Source organism: Oryzias melastigma, linkage group LG10, assembly GCF_002922805.2.
Source record: "Oryzias melastigma strain HK-1 linkage group LG10, ASM292280v2, whole genome shotgun sequence".
NCBI classification, from domain to species: Eukaryota; Metazoa; Chordata; class Actinopteri; order Beloniformes; family Adrianichthyidae; genus Oryzias; species Oryzias melastigma.
Window position 1 is genome coordinate 13348048 of NC_050521.1, and position 22254 is coordinate 13370301.

Here is a 22254-nt window from a genome sequence, read left to right on the forward strand (position 1 = left end):
GGGGTACTTTAAAAACATTATTTCTTACTTTAATATATATATATATATATGTATATGAACACTACTTTTAACGTATCAAATGCTTGGGAGTCATAGTGAATATACCCACATAAATACACACGGTGGGACAAAAAAAACTGATAGTCAGACTTTCCATGTTGTCTCATTAAAAAAGTGAGAGGTTTGTACCATTCATCATAGATGAGAGATCAGAATGTAAAAAGAAGAATTTTGGAAATCACATTGTTTGGTTTTTAAAGAAAAAAATTATGCGACGGTGAAGGAAAATGTATTTAGTTCCTACCAAGAAGCAAGAGTTCTGTTCCTCCCAAACCTGCTACTTCTTCTACTTCTTTAAGAAGTTATTTTATCTTCTACTGTGTTACCTATGAATGACACCTGTTTCTATTGGCTATGTGTATAAAGGCACCTGTCCACCACTATGGCCAAGTCCAAAGAGCTGTCAGAGGACACCAGTGACCAGAATGTAGAACTGAACTAGACTGAAATGAACCCATGTACAATAAGCAAGCATCTTAATGTGAAGACATCAACTGTTGGAGCAATTATTAGAAAATGGAAAATCTCTCCCTACACCTGGGACTCCATGAGCGTTCTCACCTGGTGGGGTACAAATGAGTTTGGATGGTGAGGAAACAACCCAGACATACATAGGGGAACTGGTCAATGACCTGGATAGAGCTGGGATTACAGTGACAAAGGTTACTATTAGCAACACACAAAGTCATAATAGGTTCAAATTCTGCAGAGCTCAAAAGGTCCTCCCACTTAAACCAGCACATGTGAAGGCTCGTCTAAAGTTTGCCAGGGACCATCTGGATGATTCAGAGGAGGATTGGGAGAATGTCATGAGATCATATGGACCAAGATGGAACCCTTTGGTATAAATACCACTGTCTTGGTTTGGAGGAAGAATAACGCTGAGTTTCATCCCAAAACACCATAACCACTGTGAAGAATGGGTATGGAAATATGTTATGGGGATCCTTTTTTGCAAAAGGGACAGAACGACTGCACTGTATTGATGAAAGGATAAATGGGGCTATGGAGGGAAAACTTTCCATCAGTAAGAGAATCGAGGACGGAACATGGATGGATCTTCCAGCAAGAAAATTAACCCAAACACATCGCACAGGCAACAAAAGATTGTCTTTGTAAGAAGCATATCAAGGTCTCCAGATCTCAAAAATACCTCCAAAATATGTGGGGGGAGTTGAAAGTCTGTGTTACCAAAAACCCAAAAACTTCACAGTTCTAGAGAAGGTCTACATGAAAGGATGGACCAAAATATCAGCTTCAATGTCTGCAGTTCAAGGAAAAGTCTGACCTCTGTCACTGTCAACCAGGGATACAGTGTAAATGATTGAAGTCAGATTTATTTTAGAGTGTCTCTCACAGTTGAAGTACATCTATGATGAACGTTATAGAACTCCTTTTAAGTGGGACAACTTGCACAATCTGTGATATTTTTTAACCCCACTGTGTGTATATATAACACAGCAGTAATCATCACAAAAGTAAAAAAAAAAATAAAAAAACTTAAGAATTAATCCGGCACTGCAGGAGCACCTAGTATATTTCTCTTTATAGAGTTTGTCTTCATTCTTGTTCTATAATCACAGCAGTGATCTGTGTTAAGCCTTTAATTGAATAAAGTGGTTTTTGAGGAATTTAATATGCTTTAACTGTCTTAAACTCCTCATCCGCCCCCACTCCACGTAAACTGTTCAATAAAACGTCTTATTTCCTTTTTATTTAGTTAACTACGCCAAGGCTGACATAAATAGTCATTTTCTCAGAGACAATTTCTTGTTTTCTGTCAAAAATGTAACTGTAAAAATAGAATACGCTAATTTTCGAGAAAGATCTTTTCCTAGAACTAGTATTTGTACTTCTATTTATTCTGTTCTTCACAGAAAATGGTTACCTTTCTTATTTGAGCTTTTGTAGTGTGAATGTTTTTACAGCAAAATTTGAATTAGTTTTAAATGTTTTTTTCTGTTGTTTTCTTTTTTACTTACTTAGCTTTTTAAAAATTATATAGCACTTTGAGTTGTGCACAGTATGAGAAGCGCTTTTCATAAATACAATTTGATTGATTTGATTAGAAACTTAACTGACACGCCTGTATTCGGTGACAGAGAAGCTTGCGGCACCAAATATTTTTAAACTGCTGCTGCACATTCCTGATGTATGTATGCGCATTTCCGGTTTAGCTGTCATACAAAAAATATTTTAAGATGTTGCTCATGTCCCAAATCAACTATTTCTGAGTTTTGGTAAAGTTAAATGAGAGACAAGGGTATCTCTTCAAAGCTTTTTTCACTAAGAATTTGTATACAAGAGGGGGGAAATTGAGTTGTGAAATCTTTTTAAATTAGAGAATGAGTAAAATAATGTATTTACATGTTCATCAAATAAATAAAGTAATCAATTCTTTAAAAGTAATTCACTCAACACTGGCCTGGGTTGGGTGTAACATTTTTAATTTATGAAAACTGCTTGCAAAACATAGTCTGTTATAAACATTAGTCTATAATAGACACAACTTGGCTGCACATAATTCAGCTTTCAGTGAAAGCCCCCTGGTAAGATATATTCACATTCGTGGGAATAATAAAGTTTTAAAAATTAGAAATTTAATTTATTTGCTTAATTACATTGTTTAAATGACAATATACTCAAAGTGAGCAGTCTTGTTTATTTAGTTATATTTATGTCTATTGCAAAAGCACTTAGGGGGGAGCTCATACGGAAGCTGGGGGGAATTCCTTGCATTGTTCCTCTTTCCACTATGACCACTCTAATGCCTTGTTTTTCAAGTTTGTTTTTCTTCAATTTTTACCCCAAAAACGTTGATAATGTCAAAAAGTATACACTTCCAAATCTAGAATGGAATGTAAAAACCTTCACAATTAGCCTAAGGTCATTTAATAAAGATATAAAAACAGCATGAGTGGAGTTTTTATTACAAATGTGAATAATCTGATTTAACCCATTTAACACATTTTAGTTGAATTAATGTAAAAAAAAAATCACATACTTTCTCATGAAACTAACTAAGACCCATAGGCCATTAATATTGAGCAATCAAAGACGTGACACGCGGAAGGTGGTATTGCGACATAATTTAAATCCCCGGCAGGCGTGAGGTATTGCTCATTTTATCCATTAAACATCTTAATATTAAATCCAAAACTGCCCAAAAGCAGAACTTTGTGTTGTCTGCATAGACATCCAGTGTATGGGGGCCTGTGAACAACCTTTTTTTTTTTTAATTGTGGGGGTGCGCAGTGTTTTACGGTAAAGCTGCTTGTTGATCCCACCCTCCCTTTGATAGAAACTCCGTGATATCTCATCTCTTTAAGCTAGGAGACGGGAAGAGGCAGAAAACACCTAAAACTGGGTAGTCTGGGTGAGGTCGGGTGCTGGATTTCCTCAAACAGGTGAGTCAATTCTTTGATTTTTACCGATTATTTGTCGCGCGCGCGTGTTTAAAAAAAAAAAAAAAAGATTATCGGGACACGGCAGTTCTAGTAAGGAGTGGTCATCTATTCCGACAGATCAGCACGAATCTTTTATGCTAATAGAAGCTAGCGCACAAGTTCAGACCCTGATTTGCTCCTTCGTCACCAGCCGTGCTCATTCTAAATATTATTAGGCCTTTGACGCCATCATGCTCACCGAGAGAAAAATGCCCACATTGTTCCGAAATGTCGCGTTTTTGAACACTTCACTGCCGTTAGATAATCTGTGTTTGCTTTGCTAATGCTAGCCCCGCTGTTGGTAGCGTTTTCACTCGGTTGTGGTGGTGGTTTTTTTGTGATGCTAACGACGCAGGACAGCCAAACCAGGTCAGACGGAGCTAGCTTCCAGCCCAACTGGGTTGATTTGAACCATTTTAGCCGAGCTCTGGTGTTAGCACCATCGCCGAGGAGCTCCGTTTCGACAGCCTTTGTTCGGAAAGAGCTATTTTATTTCGAGGCTGGTGTTTTTCTTGTTGTTCTAGCTAACTTTTCCTCGCGGCTAGTGACCTATATTCCCGTCCTCCGTCTACTAATCATTCACAAGGCTGTTTGGGATGCCGTTAGACCAAGTAAATGCTAACTAGTTGTAGCATTTTACAAACGGTATTTCGGATACACAGATTGGGGTAAAATGACCTCACCCAGCAGCAGCTAAGCCAAGTAAGAACATTTAATATACTGGAACACGATTATAACACTTGGAGATTTTATTTATTTAATTTTTATTTTTACATTTGCGCAGCCGCCTTTACTTTTGTATTTGAGTGTTTTGTCAAAGTGTGCGGGTGCCTGTGTGTGTATGTACATAACATCCAGGCACAAGACTTTTTGTGTATTTAATCCCGCCGTCAGTGCGGTGGTCTCTCATTTGTGGTCTGCCGGAGTCTGAGATTATTACTTTGTCAGACGGAACCTGTTGGGTGGGTCATGTGTAAACTTGTTTTGTTGGGAAAATGCTTGGGTGGGGACAACTGTCAGCTTCAGCCTGAACTAATAAAGTAGCTTTTCTTTCGTAAACACCGACTTCACGCTAGCTTGTAATTCCTCGCGTTGATCGGTCTTCCTTTGGTTTTAGTGGCGTCTGGTAGATGTTTAAATAGGATGTGTTTGAACTATAGGTGTGTCCGGTTCAGGTTTGTAGTCGTAACGCCACATGTTGGCTGTTCTGAAGGACATGTGCTCCAGCCATTGTTTGGATGTTGACAAATGATCCCACTGTAATTTGGTCTGCTTTTTCACAAGACTCAAGCAAGTAGGTGTCTATTTTGAATAAAGCATCCTTTAAGAAGGATAACTTATAGTTTTTTTAATACAGTTTTTAACCTAAATCCAAAAACCAGTGTAATTTTCTAGGACATAGTTTCTGCAGAGCGACAGTAGTTCATTAGAAATCTGTTTGAGTTGTGGTTGGGATAGCTGTGTAAGCCTGGCCCAACTCCCCATCATCCATCTGTTTACATTGTCTCCCGCTAGCTTACAACCCAAACTTGACATTACCGGTTCAATAAAAATGGCGGGCAACATTGGAGCTATCCAGACATACAGTTTTGAGCCAGATGCCAGCTCGGGCAATGAAAACCTGCATGGTTTTAGTTGTCTAAAAGTGGATTCATCATAACAGAGCAGAGCATTAGTTGTAGTTTGTACATAACTACAACATTTTTCCACTTGCATTTTTTCCTCTGCTCTTGATTTACAACAATTTGAATAGAGAAATACTTTTAAAAAAAGCTACTTTAATCTAAATTTTCTTTATATATGTCCCCATACAAGTAAAAAATGTGACGAGAACATGTTAAAAACATGATTTTTCATCGGAGTGGGCCTTTTAAATCTATGTTAAAGTGTTAGAAGGTAAATGGATTAGTTGGGTAAATCCTCAATCCCATTACAAGCAACACTCAGCTTTGGTCTTAGCATCAAACTACACCATCAATTAGCTGGAAATGTGTGAATACCTGGCCGGAATCAAACTTTTTTTTTTTTTATCTGTCTAAGAAGAGTTTAATTAAGCCTACAAAGGATTTATTGTTGTATGATCAGAGTTGTCTTGAAGCGGCTAAGTGAGTCATGCTGACTGATGGCTGCAGAATCAGATGGGCTTGTGATGTGACTTGTGGCGAGTCAGAGTTCAGTCAGATGTTGCTGACCGCAGAATACTCGCCCCTTTGAACTGCTGTTGGGTTTTGGAGTCCGTCGCTGTGTGTGCTTCTAATTATACTTTACTTTTAAATACAGAACCCCCTTCCTTTTGTTGTTGTAGGAAACTGTTGCTTGTAGAATGGTTAAGTTTTAATTGTTAAGCTTTAGCAAATATGAAAATACTAACTTTTGTTTTGAATGAATCCATCAATAGAAACATGTGATAGTTCTCTAAAAATAATTTCAAAATTTGTTATTCCGCAGTTCGTTTCATATAAATAAAAACATGCTTGTTTATCAATATTTTTTTATATTTTGGTACAGTAAAAAATAAAGAATCAGGCATGTGACTGAAGAATTCAGAAAAGTTATGAAGGAACAATAGAAAAGTTGAAATGGAGAACAGCATAAGTGTAATAGGAAGTGGTTCGCGGTTACATTATCCTATTGACTGTGGGACATTTTAATTGCAACAACAAACTGCTGATTGTAGAAAATAACTTTTCACAGCCTTATGCTGTTTTTGTCCACAAGTGATTCTGTTGTACAATGTAGTTAAACAGAAGCCAAAAATGCCATTGTATCCTTTACTCATCTCTTGTCGAATTCATAACATCCTGTTTCTCGGGAAGTGGATAAGAGGGGAAAGGGGAGGGAAGGAGGACTACAGCGGCATTGATTGTTTTTCATTGTTCAACAAAACTCGCTCCTAACTTTCAAGGCCAATGCTAACAGCTGTGAAAGGGGAGACGGGTGGAGAACTAAAGTCATTAGTTTTGTGAGAGGAAACTCAAATTTAAATCCCTCTTTCTGACATTTGTGTGATGGTTCCATTATCTCCTCACACTTGTGCCCTTTCTCTCTAGAGCTGCACAAACTTTGCTTTGTTTCACCAACCTCCCAGACTGACAGCTGCAAATTTCTGCTTGCCCATGATTAAACCAGACTGACATGAAATGCACTATTAAATTATTAGGCTAGCATGCCAAGTCAGAACAGTCTTGTGAAATTTTCAGTTGTTTATAGTAATGAAATCCCTTTTATTAGCTGTGAATCAAATTTGTTTCGACTTGACAGGCAACAACTCTGAGCAAGTTTGGCAGGGAACATGCATTTGTTTTGTTTTTTGTTGTAAAGGTCACAATGACAAGGTGACTTGTCTTGAAAGCCCTCCCTGACTTGCAACACTGATTTCCAGTCGCAATTAGTCACAATTCAGCTGAGGGAGTGCGTGGGCTTTAAACATGAATTGGCCTGAGACAATGCCAGGAATGCAAGATTAGCTTTTATCTTTGATTCAACAGTCCAGACCTTATCTCTGCATGCTCCAGTCCTCATGTTTACTCTCTTTAGGTTTTCCTACCGAAACCTTTCTTCTGCTTTGTGTTCTTCCGTCATTATTATAGTGGATCCTTTCAGCCTCCGGGATGTGACCATATATAGACATCTGTGGTGCCACAAAGCGGTTTGTGTGTTCAGGTAGATGACTCCACTTTGAGTGAGGCAGGTGACATCATGTCTCCCAGTCAGATTCCAAACTTATGTAAATTCTGGTTGCGTTTCCTACTGGATTTTTTTTTTTTTGTGGGGGTTGTGTTATGACCACTCCTTGTTTTCTTATCGTGTCATCCCATTTTTCTCACACTTGGCACACCCCATGCTCGGGAATTTTTTTTTCGCGAGTCACAAGTGCAGCCATACGTGTGCCTCTTAGTCATCACTTTTAAAGGAAAACAGAAAGTAGCAGTGCTGTGTTGTAATGGTCTAGCCCATAAGAATTTGGTTTTATGTTATCTGATGCAGGTGAAACTGTGCGTCACACATCCGGATCTCTCTTCTGCGCATCTCTATGTTCACACCTGCCACCTGAAATGTAAATGGAGGTCTATGTTTGTTGCTCAAACCCCTGACTCACACACATGTGCCTGTGCTTGTAGCTTACACAGAAAGCAAGGGGGTAAGAAGTAATGAATTAGGCTGTGCTTCCCGTACCTTGTCGAGCAGGTCCTGCAGGTGTAATAGTGTTGACAGTGCTTGTCTGTTCGACTTTTGGAGCCAGCTTGTCTTAGCAAAGCGTGACACACGAGAGGTCACTCTGATATAATGAGGTGTTTCTTTGTTGCAAGATAACACCGTGCAGGGGACGGGGTTGGCAAAGGGTTTTGTTGGGGGTGCTGATTAGAGTGAAGATCCTGTGAGAAAATAAAACAGCAAGGTTAACCAAAAAACAGAAACAGAAGTTCATAGAAAATGGGTTTCTTGGAAGCTGTTGCAATCTCTAAAACCCTTTTCCTCTGTGTGGATACAGTAGCTGCAGGTTGATCAGGTTCCCATTGCTAGCTGTTGTACAGTGAGTTCAGGGTGTATCTAAAGGCTGGAGCTGCTGCATTTCTTTTTTTTCTAACACAGTGCACACACATTTCTGTTGACACAATTTCACTGTGTTCTCACTAGGTTGCACTTTTTTCCCAGCTGAAGCATCTTGCCTACATATCTCTTTCTCTGTGTTATTTCTTGAGCACTCCATCACCCCCCTATTTTGTTTTTTTTTCTCTGCAGTCCTCCCCCCCCCCTTGTTTCTGGAATTGGTGGTTCAGTGGCCTTCTACACATGAACAACTAGAGCATCATCTCTAACTGTGGTTTAATCTCTCACCGCTATCAAATCACTCCCAAAGGTGAAGGTGTGTATATATATATATATTCTTTTTTAATTAACACCCCCACAAAAGAAAAAAAAAAGTGAGCTTCAAGACATCCATTGATTTGATGTTGTACCTCAGCAATGAAGCAAGAATTCTCTGGTGCTAGTTTCACACCGCAGCGTTCAAGACTACTTTCAATGAAAAATCTATAGATGCACATATCTGTGTTTCTGACTTCTGCGTTTAAAACTCCTATTTATGCGTTTCTACACTAATTTTTAAGGTCCTTTTTTGGGCTATACTTGCAAAACATGCAGCCATTAAAAGTAAAACTAGGTTGAACCAGTCAGTGACAAATTGTTGACGCCCCCTTTAATTCACAAAAGTGCCAACCATTTAAAAATTAATCATTGAGCAGAAATTAGTAATTGCAGTTTGTGCCAGGCCAGTATTATCCGAATAGAGCTTGGAAAGAAAAAAGCCAGGGGAAGATTCATAAGATTTACGCCGCAATGGCATTTCACATGAAACCTCTTCCAGCTGTAGGTGGCGGGCATGAGCGAGTAAACAATAGCAAAACACCCACCCAGCTCCCTCATGTTCACGGTTGTGTTCTTGAATGCACATTGCATGCTCGATGGGAATGTAGCTTAAAGGGTAACACAGTAGGACAGTTGGAGGCTAACTCCACTATCAACCCAGTTTTGAAAAATGCATAAAGGGGGTGGGGCTAGGGGAGGCGGGCTTAGTGGGGGAGGTGTGGTCCAGATCTTTGACAGTGAGGTTAGCTAAAGGATCTTGTTATTATTCTCTTGATGAGGAAAAGAAAAAAAACATAAGGTTCAGGAGGCCCAAGCAGGCTGCCTCCCCATCCCACAGTGGGTCTCTGTCTGCCAGCCAGTTTTATCAATAGCCGGATTAGCGAGCAAGCAAGCTCCGCCGCTCTCTGTGTTGCAGAGTGAGCTTCAACTCTGGGCGTCGAGTGTTCAAATATGGGCGGGGCTTTTGTACTGGAGTTGCAGAGCATGATGACTTGAAACTTCTGGAATGACGTGGGACTTTCACCAGTTGGCCAATCATTAAGTTCAACTGTAATATCTTTTTTTAACCTATAGATGGCAGAACACAGATGGTTTTAGACTATAATTTCAGGATTTAACAAGTTTATTTACAATTGTCAAAAAATTGGCAAGGACCAGCAGTTGGTACTTTTAAAGCCCCATTTATACAGGCAGACAAAAAAATCTAAGTTTATTTAGTGTTGTGTTATCCTTTAATATTGTGCTTTTGTGTTCAGCTACCCGCTGTGGTTAAAATCACAAATGATTCTCTCTGTTTTTCATTATCACCGTACATGATAAATATTAGGGCATAGATAAAAGACACGATGACACAGCTATGGTCATATTTTGATAACTAGACTGGTTTCATTCACTCGCTCAAACACCATAGAGTGGAAAGAAAGCCCTGGTATATAATTTATTGTTGATTTTAAAAAGGAAGCTGGATTCTTGTACTTCTCATGGGTTAAAGGTGCTTATGGTTTCTAGTAAAATGTGACAAGAAAACAAAATTGCTATTAATGGAATAACTAAGTTAGATCTTCCTCTTGTCAACTCCGCCTACTATCAGTATTTCATGTGGTACAGTTTGACCTGATATGCACTTTTCTGTGTTTGTTTCCCAAATTTTAGCTCTGCTGTGTTGTTTGGTAAAACTCATCGACTGCGATTTAACCCAATGTCCCACCTATGGTTAAGATTTAGCTTGTAGGTGGGAAATAAAATGTGTGATTAAAGAATGACAGGTCTAATGGAGGCTTCATGAAACTCCTTTGATATTGTTGAGAGTTTAAAAATAGTTCTAGTTTCAAACCAGTTTTTAACTTTCGTGACTAACTTTGTTTCACTGGATTAAACAAAGCCCAGGTATCATTCAGTTACCTCGACCTCAATCACAAAACCCCATGTGCCGCTGACAGACAGGATGAATCACTCTTTCAATTTAATACCTGCCTCGATAATCCTGCCCCCCCTCAAAATCCGCTTTACTTTTCTTTGAAGCGTTTGTTTTTATTAGATTCCCACTCCCTTTGCTGAAGTGTTTGCATCTGCATGGATGTGCGTAACACTCCCCCCTCCCTCCCACATTTCTCCCTCTGGGGCCACCATAGTGTGTATGGAGCAGTGTGAGAGCGCAGCGGCTCTGCTGGAGTCAGTCAGGGAGCAGGAGGTGCAGTTTGAACAGCTGACCCGGGCGCTGGAGGAGGAGAGGAGGAGAGTGGGCCTCCCTGCCACCAGCCCCTCGGCCCTGGGTCACCCCTTTCCTCACATACAGGTAACACGGCCCCCGAAATACCCCCCCACTCTCACAGCTCTTTCATCTAAAGCCCCAACTACTTACCCTCATAATGGATACTACATCTCGTTGTCCACCCCCCCCCTTGAATTCATGCATCATTTACTGAATCCATCCATCGATCATTTCTCCTCAAGTACACGCCTGTATGTTTCCGAGCTGCATCGCTGAATGTTTGTTTTGACTTTGAAATCATTATCTTGAGGAAACTATTAAAGTGCATGCCTAAACATTGTTCATCTGCTTTTAACACGCCTGAGTTCACTCTCCTGCAACATTCTTCCACTGTTTAATGGATAGAAAGGCGTGCAAACACACCTTTAAATTTGCTTGTGATTGTGATTTTTAAGTATTTTCCTCAATAGCATGTTCATTTAGGAAATCGTGTTTTGTTGTGCATGCGTCATCCAGACCTTCATCCATGGAAAACGCGTGAATTGGCTTTTACTTCTGTCATTTTTGTTTACTTTATTTTCCATTTGATGCAAAATCACTGTTCTAATGGAGCTCATTTAAATCTGATAATGTGTATATTGTCTTGTTTAATTGCTTTGCTATAGTGGTCAAATATAGTAATATATTTGCATTTATTATTAATTTAGTTTAAAGGAGATTTGTTTTTCCTTATTGACAATTTTTTGCTGCTAAATTTAGTTCAATACCTTCTTTTTATGTGGATAACATTGAAATATTAGAATTTTACAAAAAAATCTCTGTTTAGATAATTTTCAATAAGGCCTAGTCTCTGCATGTTAAATGAGAAGGCATTCTGGGAAGGAGAAGCGGTAGAGGAAGCATGTTCTGATAAGCTCTGCTGCACTTAATGACTCAATGTTATTTTTTAATGAGCATTTCCTCAGTAAAGACAGAGGGGAAAGTGCACGTAGACAAAGGAAATAATGACAGTTTGACTTGTAAATTCTTACTTCCTTAACCAATGACACTGTTACCACTACATAATGCCCTAAGGTTGTTTTTTTTTCTCTCCTCATGGGCTGTTGTAATGCATCTCAATAAGTTTCAGCTTGGAAGAATGTAGCACACTGTTATGTAAGAGTTCAGAGCAGGAGGAAACGAGGCGCGAGGATGAGCGGCTGCATTCCAAAATGTCCTCTTCCATCTCTGGCAGTGATTGTCAGACCATAAACACGCAAGGAGGGTTTAGTCAGCACTGAATGTGCTTAAGCAGCAGCAACAGTATCTGGGTGGTTATAAGAAAGTATATGGCCGTGGCTGTTCAGGCTTGCCTGTAGCCTCTTATATGGGCTCTTTCAGCTAATTATGTGATGTGGAGTATAGCTTATTGAGTTTATTTTACTCCGTCTGACAGTCTTGTTGTTTTGTCACAGAACGGCCGTTTAGGGGATGCAGACATAGAACGGCTGAAACTCACAGACTCGTATATAAACAGCACACAGGTTGGTAGTTAATAGAACAGTTTTTTCTAAATTATTGATTGATTTATTATCCGTTTTGTTTTCTTTCTCATTTGCTTTAAACCTGTGGTGTCATTGCTTATAGTACAGGATGGTGGACCCTGCACATGGCGCTCTGGATGAGAGCTACACCCCAGAAGACGATTCCCACGAAGCACATTCCGTCTTCTCTGAGGAAGGAACAACCCGACGATCTGATAATGGGGTACATGAATATTTCTTGGTTTCTTATATTAGCAATCTATTTCCTAAAACGACCACATCACATTTGTCTCGCTTTCCTTTTAGATGAAGAAACCTATGTCACGCACAGTGATGCCCAGTGAGTCAATGGGACTTGATGGAGGCTTAACAGTGCCCGGTATAGGGGTCTACAGTGCCACCTTGGATCGGCCTTACAGACAGCCCGGCGCTGCGGATTACCCCACCGCCACAGTACCCAGAAACTATCACTATGGTCCTCTCGGAGGATACGACGACTACCGGGGAGGGCCGCCGTCAGAGGCATACACAAGTCTGAGCAGGGGCTCTCACATGGATGAGCGCTACAGGTATAAGAGCGAAGACTGTTGTCCTTGTTGATCTCAAGTACAGCTATAAAATTTGTAATAATAAGCTGTCGGATAAGAGGTGGATTTTTAGTAGAGTATGAAGAACCCAGTCTTGCCCTATTTCTAATATGCCGACATTAGGTTTTCCTTAGTTTCAGAAAGTCCTTCAGTGACTTTTCATTTCACCTTAGGCCCGTTGATGGCTACAGAACCTTGGACTCGGGCTATAGGGCGCAGAACCGCCAGCAGCTGGACCCGTACGCTGCACAGCCCCAAGTGGGTCGGGTTATGAGGGCCCTGGGCTCAGCAATGGAAATGAGGTATGCTCAAGGCCCCTCCTATGTTGTGGATGATGATCAGCGCAGCGTGGGATACAGCGACTATGGCATGGGCCCTCCGCCTATACACCCTGGAGGCTATGGCACCATGCCTCGTTTGGGGCTAGGCCCTGGTGGTATGGAGAAGCGCAGACTCAGGTAACACACTCCCACTATTTTGTTATTCATGCAAAATTTTTATTTTATCAAAGACACGTTAAGCAAATCCATTTTTTGTCTGTTTTTTGTGACTTACAGGAGCTGTGAGGACACGCTCGATGGAGACATGAGAGGAGTGGATCCGTACGCGTGGGGTTCTCCCATGACGATGGACAGAGGGAGCATGGCTTCATTAGATAGCACACTGAGGAAAGCTCCTCCTGGCACATGGAGGCAGCCTGAGCTACCAGAAGTGATTGCCATGTTAAACTACAGATTTGACCCCGTCAAGACCAACGCTGCTGCTTTCCTTCAGCATCTCACATTCAAAAATGACAAGGTGAGTCAGTCAATCCTGGACGAACAATATTACTGTTCTGTCAGGAAATGTGTTTATATTGTAAATCTTTTTGTTTTCCAGGTGAAGTCAGAAGTACGTCGTCTGAAAGGGATCCCAGTCTTGGTTTCGCTGTTGGATCATCCCAGCAAGGAGGTTCACCACTCTGCGTGCGGCGCCCTGAAAAACATTTCATACGGACAGGACCAAGACAACAAGATTGCCATTAAGAACTGCGAGGGCATTTTTGCTTTATCAAAGCTGCTCAGGAAAACTAATGACCAGGATCTTACTGACACAATTACAGGTTTGAATACCAAATATCATTCCTTTTTAAAATCAAATATCTGAATAGCATCTTTCAAATATGTCTTTAACCTCTTCATTTTAGCTTCTATGCTGTCCTCCAGTTATCATTAATTGTTTAAACTTGTTCCCCAGGCACCTTGTGGAACCTCTCCTCCCATGATGCAGTAAAGATGGATATTGTGGACCATGCCCTACATGCCCTGGCTGATGAGGTGATCGTGCCGCGCTCAGGCTGGGAGCAGGGAAACCTCGGCAGGGAGGAAACTTGCAAACCCAGACATTTGGAGTGGGAGACTGCCTTGACCAATACTGCTGGCTGCCTTAGGTATGCACTGCTCTGAAGAGTGGAGGAACTCAACTGGAGGCTCACAAACTTATTTTAGGAGGAAAATGTGTAATTATGTGCTTGATTTTTTTTTTTTTTTTTTTCTCTCGTCTTCTGCAGGAATGTGAGTTCAGAACGCAGCGAGGCCCGGCGAAAACTGAGGGATTGCTCTGGACTGGTGGACGCTATAATGTACATTGTTCAGTCACAAATTAACTGCAAAGATGTAGATAATAAGGTAACTGCTGTGTGCACACCGTTTAGAACTTCAAGTCTGGATTCATTTTTTGAAGTGAGCAGTTATTTGCACACATGTCTCATATTTATGTATTTTTTTATTTTTGTTGGTCCTCGTCATTCCTCCTTGTCATAGTTGGTGGAGAACTGTGTTTGCCTCTTGAGGAACCTTTCCTATCAGGTTCACCGTGAAATCCCAGACGCAGAACGATATGCAGAGGCCACGCCTCTAAACCAAGGCCCACCCACTGCCAATAAAGGAGGCTGCTTTGGTTCTCGAAAGGGCAAAGGTTAGTTTCAGACAGTTACCCAAGAGATATGCTGCTCAAGTGATTTGCTGTATATATTTAAAAAAAAAAAAAAGAAAGAAAAATGAAGGCAGTTGCTGCATAGATTGAGCTTGCTGGTGGCAGATGCACCTGTTGCTTTTTTTCACACTGTACCACTGTTTCCCTCTTCTTTCCTCTTCCATGTTGCCCCTTTCTCTCTGCTCTATTTAGATGAGTGGTTTTCCAAAGGTAAGAGTTTCTTGATGTTGTAGTGAACATTTAAAACCACTCCCATTCGTCATTTTACTAACGCAGAATCCAAACTGAGTCGCTAGATTGTCGACCTAAGCCTTGATTTACACTGGTCCGTCTGCAGTGCGTCTCTTTTACATTGCGTTGACACAAAAAAGTAGAATATTTATTCATTAATTGGGATGTTTACATCGCCTCGGCCATGTCTGCGTCTGACATCCATCCCTCCGCAATGCAAGCTCTTCCATTTCCAGTCCACTGACCCAGCAGAAAGCAGAAGAAGCAGGAAACAGGACTGGGTTTCAAAATAAAAAGTAATCAAGTTTTATTTTATATTTAAGGTGACAGGCCTACGCAATAACACACATGAACACCAGTGTCCATTTTTGCCGTGGAGGACAAAAGTTTAATTTTGGCAGTACAAAACCATATTACTTATGACACAAAACATGCATTTTACAAGGACTCTGTGAGGAAGGAGAGAGATTGGTTAAGTTTTGGATGATGGAAGAGAGCGGGAAGACCTATTCAGCACAGGGGTGGCAGGACAAACCACTCCTCTGGGAGCCAGGAGGGAGGGGGGGACATGTAAACTTACTGTGAGACAGACTTCTCATGCAATGCAATGGAGATCCACCGCTGACGGACCAGTGTAAATCCAGTGTCAGTCGCAGAGGCATGATCATTCAGAGTCGCAGAAATGACTGCATGCCACCGCATGCAAGTGGTGCTTGTTCCACTCTTGCCTGTTCACATTTGGACACAAGTATCCCGTTAGACTGAGAATCCATTTAACCCAGCACATTGCATGTGTTTTTCCGTGTCCCCTTAATCCTTTGATTTTGATTTGTTTGCAGGAAAGAAGGAGGGGGATGATGATAATGGAGATAATCTTGAAATTCCAAAGAGGTCAACCCCTGCCAAAGGTTTGTCTTTTTGTACCATTCACTTTTTCAACAACTACTGGATACTTTAATATTTTGTTTGGGAAACTGTTATAAGAAAAAACATTTATAAGCAGCACAGCAGTTTAAACAGTTGTTTGTACAATGTGTAAAGATTAATATTTTACTTTTCCATCATATATTAAACAAAAAAATGGTTTACCTTGGGCCACTAAAGCTTCAACTTTTTGCAAAAGGATTTACTATATTTAGAACAGTCTTTTCGTATCCTAAAGTAGGTTTGCAAGTAAAGCTAAAGATAAACTAACTTGCCCAAATATTCAAATATTACCCCGTCCCACATTAGAGCTGTAAAAGCCCAGTGGAAATCTTCAAGAAGATAAGAGGGTCAGATTCATTTAGGCAATGCAACTGAAACTTAAAATCCAAACCAGCTCCTGCAATCTAAATGTTTCTGCTCCTCCTTTTGTTTCCATCAGGTTATGAGCTGCTGTTCCAGCCAGAGGTGGTTCGTATTTACACCTCACTGCTCAAAGAGAGCAAGAACTCCTCAGTGCTCGAAGCCGTCGCTGGAGCCATCCAGAACCTGTGTGCTGGCCGTTGGACTGTTAGTGCCATTTTTCTGACTTTGTTGTTTTTCTTTGCCTTATACTTCAGTGTCAGTGACTGTGGTTCTTGTTTAGTACGGCCGGTATATTCGGGCCACTGTGCGGCGGGAGCAGGGCCTCCCTATGATGACAGAGTTACTGGCTCATGGTAACGACCGTGTGGTTCGAGCCATGTCGGGGGCTTTGAGGAACCTTGCCATCGATAACCGTAACCGCCAACTTCTTGGTAAGTTCAAAGTTCTGAGCAACAGCAGGTGTCACTGTTTCCAGGTTATGGGTCATAACTCAGCGTTTTGTCTGTAGGTTTGCACGCTGTCCCTAACCTTGTGGCTAACCTGCCTGGTGGCCAGAGTCAGACTGGACGCACTTTATCGGAGGAGACGGTGATATCTGTTCTGAGCACACTTGCAGAGGTGATGGGCAGTAATGTGGAGGCGGCAAAGATCCTCCGACAATCGCAAGGCATTGAGCGGCTGGTGCTCATCGTCAAGAACGGGTAAGTGTTTTGTTGAAGCTGAAACGATTGCTTTTCACCTGTGGAATCATTCATATTAACCTTTGATTTTGGTGCAAAAACACAAAAGGGAGAGTTTGAATTTAATCTCCTCTTTAGTAGATAATATTTGTTCATTTACTGTGTATATCTTTCAAACTAAAGGTCGTCAGGTTTGGGAAATATGAAACGGTGATAAATGTTGGGGGTCTTGCAGGGAGCGCTCCGAGCGTGAGGTGCGCGCCGCAGGGCAGGTCCTGCAGCTCGTCTGGGCTCACAAAGAACTGCGCCGCCCGCTTGAGAAAGACGGCTGGAAGAAGGGGGACTTCGTGGTCAACCCCAGCACGAGCAACGGCCCAAGCACCCGAGCCAACGGCACCCATGAGGACAGCTCCATGCCTCTGCTGGACAAGGGTGAGTGGCACAAAATCCATATGAATCCAAACATTAGAAGCAGCAGATGTTCTTTCATTACTTTTTTTTTTTATATATCTTTAGGAGAAAAGAGGGACATGATTCCATTAAATGACATCTATCCTGGTCAGTACATGCATCTCCTCTTTTCTTTTAGAGTCACATTCTTTTGTTTTTCCCTCTGTGGTTAGCCCTCTAAACACAAGTCTTTAAAGTCCTTCAGAAGTTTCACAAAATTATTGCTAAAACCACATTAAAGACTGCAACAAAGTTTAGTTTCTTGGAGGCAAAATGTAGAAGAAAATGAGGTTGTTTTAATTGACTTGTCTGCATTTAAAAATAAATTTTTATTATTATTCTTAGAGTCCTACTCTACACTGGATCAGAGGGACAGAAGACAAACTCTGGATGATACAGCAGACACTTTGCAGGTACCTGAATCCTTCTCGTGCTCGTGTTTTTATCTAACTGTATTCACCCATTTTCTCCTGCACAGTCATGAACTCTTCCTTGCTGTTGCCTTTTAACCTCACAGTTAACATTTTCTCTCACGCTCTCTTCCTGTTCACCTTTTTTTGTGTCTTTCTTTCTTTGGTTGGCCCTCAGCGAGGGGTGTATGGGGGCAGAAAGGGCTCCCTGCCTTTGCTGGACTCCTACGATGGTTAGCCCCACCCACTCCCCCCCGTTCTCCCTCTGCATGTAACAGCATGGTATGTCCAACTGACCTCTAATCCTGCATGGACTCTCTGAGTTGTCTTCTGTGTGCCTCACAACAATCGGTGAAGAGCTTTGTGCTGATGTCGTAACTTTGCGATAACCCCGCTGTTCTGTGCTGCATCTGCTGGTAGACTGCTGCAAGATGCCCGTCGCCATCTTTGCAGTGTGTCGCTTTAGATTTAAGGCCTACAACAGTTAGGATTTGGATCTTCAGGGCATATGTCTATTCTAGGACTGGGCGATAAATCAATTTATTTATTTGTTCTTTTTCACTTAGAATGTACAATACATACAATCTACTTAAGAAGAGCAAGAATAGGATGAAGACCGAGTCTTATAAATCCCTTACCCATTTTTATTATTTTATCTGATGCAAATAGATGACTAAATGAGTATAATCAAAATGAAAATCCATAATAATAACAGTAATGCAATCTGGAACACTACATTTACATCATGCTGCATACAAATAAATCATTTTGTTTTACATTTAAACTTAAAACAAACAATACTCAAACACTTCAGCAATTAAATTAGTTGTTTAAGATTTATCTTTAAAGAAATCTGGATTTTTTATTTTATTTTTTTCCCAAGCATCCCGCTCTCTAGAGGTTCAGGCGCCCCATCTCTTGCTACGTTAAAATGGCAACTAGCAAAGAGGAGCTCGTTTCCAAAATAGGAAAATGACTACAGACTTGGAGCAGCAAACCACGTGCTGCAAAATCACCTGAAACGGAAGAATTTTATTAAGCAGTCTGCAGGATGCTCAAGCCTAACGGCAGCTTAAAAAACACCTGCCGTATTGTTTTATAAGCATTTATAACATGTAGCTGCACTTAAAATTCAGGTCAACTCCCAAAGGAGATATTAAAATGAAAGTTTTGTTAAATATATTCTGTCGTTTTTGTTTCTGTAAGTAAAGGTAGGAAGAAAAAAAATAATTTTAAACCCGGAAGTGAATTTGGTGTGAAAAAGATTTTATTTTTAGGTTATATCGCCCAGCCCTAGTCTGTTCATAGTGTGGTGTTGGCCTAATATCAGAGCTTTTCCTATTTAAGGATGGCTAAAATCCATTCATTTTAACATCATTTTTATTTTTTTTTTTATTTACAGTAACTGAATCTTCAAAAATATATATTTTTGCATGAATAAAAAAAATAGATTAAATTCAGCTTTAGTTGGCAAAATTATTTATTTCCAATACAGATTCAGAAAGAAAAGACGTGTCCACTGTCTAGAATTGATGTTCTGCTGCTTATGCTAACTCATTCAAATGATGGTTGCAGTCATGATCTAATCATCTTTGTGCTTAAACGCTGTCTGGGAGTTTTTTATTTTTTTAATAACTCTGCATAGATGTCAAAACAAAACAAATAAGCATTGGAGTTCTATATCAAACAAAAATATAAGCTGCGTTAAGGTTTGTGCAGTCAGCGTGCCAGCTTAGATAATACAGCAGGAAGTTTGACATGCTTGTTATTTTAGAATGCACAGATTTTACTTTGACTTCCCTTAAACTCAGTGGTATTTGGTGGAAGTTGGTAGCAGCTTAGTTTTGTATGTGGTTAAATGTCTACATTACAGCTATTAAAATAACCCAAGTGCTTCCCCGTTCCCTCAGGTACTTGCTCTACTTCTCTTTTTGGGGTTCCAGCCTCAAACAGTAAACGAGACCTCAGTTGTGATAGCACATGTCCAGTTATGGTCTATAACTCCAGATACTGCCAGATTTCTCCCTAACAAATGCGCTCCGCTGTGTCCCTCCAGAAAAACTGATCGTGTGCATTACCCAAACTGGGCCGTCCCTGCCGCACCACTGCTACTGAGGAGAGAAGATTCGGACGCAACCTTTCTGCCCCGCCCTCACCTCCTCCCCTCTCTGTCGCCACGCAAACGGGATCAAAACACGAGAGCTGACATCCAAAGAGAGTGGTTTTGTCGCAGGCCAAAAGTTCCATACTGTGCACATGTACATGCATACACGCCCGCCTATTTCATTCAAATTGTAGCAGCAGAAATATTACTCCGTTTATAAATTATAACTCTTCTGTAAAGGCAATCACCTTTGTTGACAATCTTTTTAATTTTGGTGTAGTCAGTCATCCTGCTTCTTTGTTTCCTTACTTTTTGCTACTGTTGAGAATAAAATGTAATGGCTGCCAACATCCGCATCCCGATGACAAATTTGTATAACTTCTATGTAGGATATATACTGTACATATATTAAAAAAAAAGCAATCTGGATGACTGCATTAGTTTTGGCTCATTAAGTTAACTGGGAATGTTAGAAAGTTGGATGTTTTAACAGGCCGCCTTTAGCTGGAGAATGTTTGTTTATACTGGAGTAACTTCCACTTTCTGTTGGGATGAGCACAAACCCGGAAGGACAGGTGTGTGCATGTTTGTAAAGTGCTCCACCTGTGGCAGTTTGCTGTGTAGAAGACGACATCCGTGGACCCTTTTTGTTTGTTTGTTTGAGTGAGTGGATTTCTGTGTACAGGCGCCCCACGGAGAAGACAGGAGTTTTGTTTTTCTGTTTGGTTTTAAACGTTTCTGCTGCCTTTGTTATACTTTATAGTGATTTTTTTTTTTCCTTTTTAACTCCCCAATTCAAAAGGTTAGTTTGGTTCCTATCTGGATTTAGCAGCACAAGTCTGACTCGGTACTGAAGTAGAAAGCTGTGAGTAAAAACACTATACGTAAACCACTATTATCCAAACATTCCTGGCTACACTTTTGAGAGATCAGTGGTTTATTCTGTTTCTTTTTGTCTTTTAAACTACATAAAGTCATAGTGAAGCAGTAGATCTGCCTTCATCGACTCAAATTTGGGAAGCTTCTTCAGTCAGAGACTTGTTTTCCTCAAACAGTGATGGGAGAGATGCTAATGTTCTTATTTAAATTGAGAGGCAGCGAAAAAGCACATTTTGATTCATTCGTTTGTACCGTGTGTTGTGTTTCAATTGTATTTTTCTTCCTTTTGCATCTGATTTTTAATTTTCGGGGGTTTGTATGTGGGTGAAAGCATTATGCAACTTGGTGTACCTTTTTATTTCAACTTTTACAGCTAAGTTTTAAGTACAGAAGAGACCAATTCTTTTTTTTTTTTTGCTCTTTTTTTCTAATCTTGTTTTCACATAGTATATTTGTACTGTTGCCTATCCATGTGAAATTATGATGTACCATGCATACCTGCCTTGGCTCTGAGAACTTGCTTTTTCAGTGAAGTATGTACCTGGTCAAACTGTTTTTATAAATAAAGAGCTTTTCTTAGACGAGATGATGCGTGGTTGTGAGATCAGGAAGGGCTTGTGCTATTTAACATGTCTAATTAAAGAGAGCTAGACACTGTGTAATATCATATTCCTGGTATTTGCAAAGGCAGATTGCTGCGGCTTAAACTTGATACCGTTTGATCTCGGCTCTCCTATCCTCGTCTTTTTAATTTTTTTTTTTTTTTGTTTGAGGGGGATCTGTTAATTAGCAACCCTTGCCGTCCAGGAAACGCTGAAAACTGATACCGCCGCTCTCTGTAAAGACTGTAATCTGTGTTTATGTGGACGGAAAATGTCAAAAATTTCTCGGACATCGTGTCCACTGTAGAGCAGCTGGAGAGTTGTGACACGCTCTGCTTTGCCGGTCGCTCGGGTTGTATTTCGACATGGACCCGTGTTGTGCTTGTCAGACTCTTGACGTGTCAGGGAGCTGGTGAGGAGGAGTACAGGACTTGAAGGTGACATGGCATTTCCAGCAGGCAGCATGTCTGACATGCTTCCCAAACAAGAGCTAAGACCAAAGGGCTTTATGTGCATGTCCATATGGAAGATTTTCAAATTCTTTTCCTTGTGGTCTGCAACTACTATCAGTATACATTCACATTTTAGACATAAAATATCTTCTTTCACTTGCACTTTCTTGTGTTTTTTCTTTATCAGAAAAACCCAACTTCCTTCCCCCCAAAAAATGTGGTCCTTTATGAATATTCTAAGACAAAACATATTAAAATGTTCACTCCTTCCCTAGAATTTTTTAAAAAACCTAGATGTTGCAATAACTAGTAACGGTTGTAACCTCTGCAGCTGGCACGCACAAGCCCCGCCTTAAACCTGAGATCTCCAAATGCAGCGGACTCGCACCCTCCTCCCTGCGTCCTGGTGTCAGATCTATTTAGAGCCGCCCTGCTGTTCCTCTCTATAGCTTAAATAGAAGGAGCTACATTTATTTCCAGCGCGC

At 40.6% G+C, this 22254-nt stretch overlaps 1 protein-coding gene across 13 annotated transcripts; it reads left to right on the forward strand.

Annotated features, from left to right (window-relative positions):
* Positions 1 to 3145: 3145 nt before the first annotated feature.
* LOC112153127 (catenin delta-1) lies at positions 3146 to 21299 on the forward strand. Of its 13 annotated transcripts, XM_024283067.2 has the most exons (22): positions 3300 to 3467; positions 8250 to 8373; positions 10508 to 10671; positions 12042 to 12110; positions 12214 to 12333; positions 12417 to 12679; positions 12871 to 13155; positions 13255 to 13495; positions 13577 to 13799; positions 13934 to 14126; positions 14247 to 14364; positions 14500 to 14653; positions 14864 to 14881; positions 15742 to 15810; positions 16269 to 16396; positions 16473 to 16623; positions 16701 to 16893; positions 17108 to 17304; positions 17389 to 17430; positions 17668 to 17735; positions 17911 to 17965; positions 19789 to 21299. In XM_024283067.2, the coding sequence occupies exons 3-22, from the start codon at positions 10513 to 10515 to the stop codon at positions 19845 to 19847; spliced, it is 2805 nt and encodes a 934-aa protein (XP_024138835.1). In that variant the 5' UTR covers positions 3300 to 3467; positions 8250 to 8373; positions 10508 to 10512; the 3' UTR covers positions 19848 to 21299. The 13 variants fall into 13 exon arrangements, with proteins under 13 accessions (XP_036069975.1, XP_036069974.1, XP_024138834.1 ...); XM_036214081.1 differs by lacking the exon at positions 14864 to 14881 and adding an exon at positions 3147 to 3173 and having other exon boundaries at positions 3390 to 3467; positions 17108 to 17430; XM_024283068.2 differs by lacking the exon at positions 14864 to 14881.
* Positions 21300 to 22254: the final 955 nt, after the last annotated feature.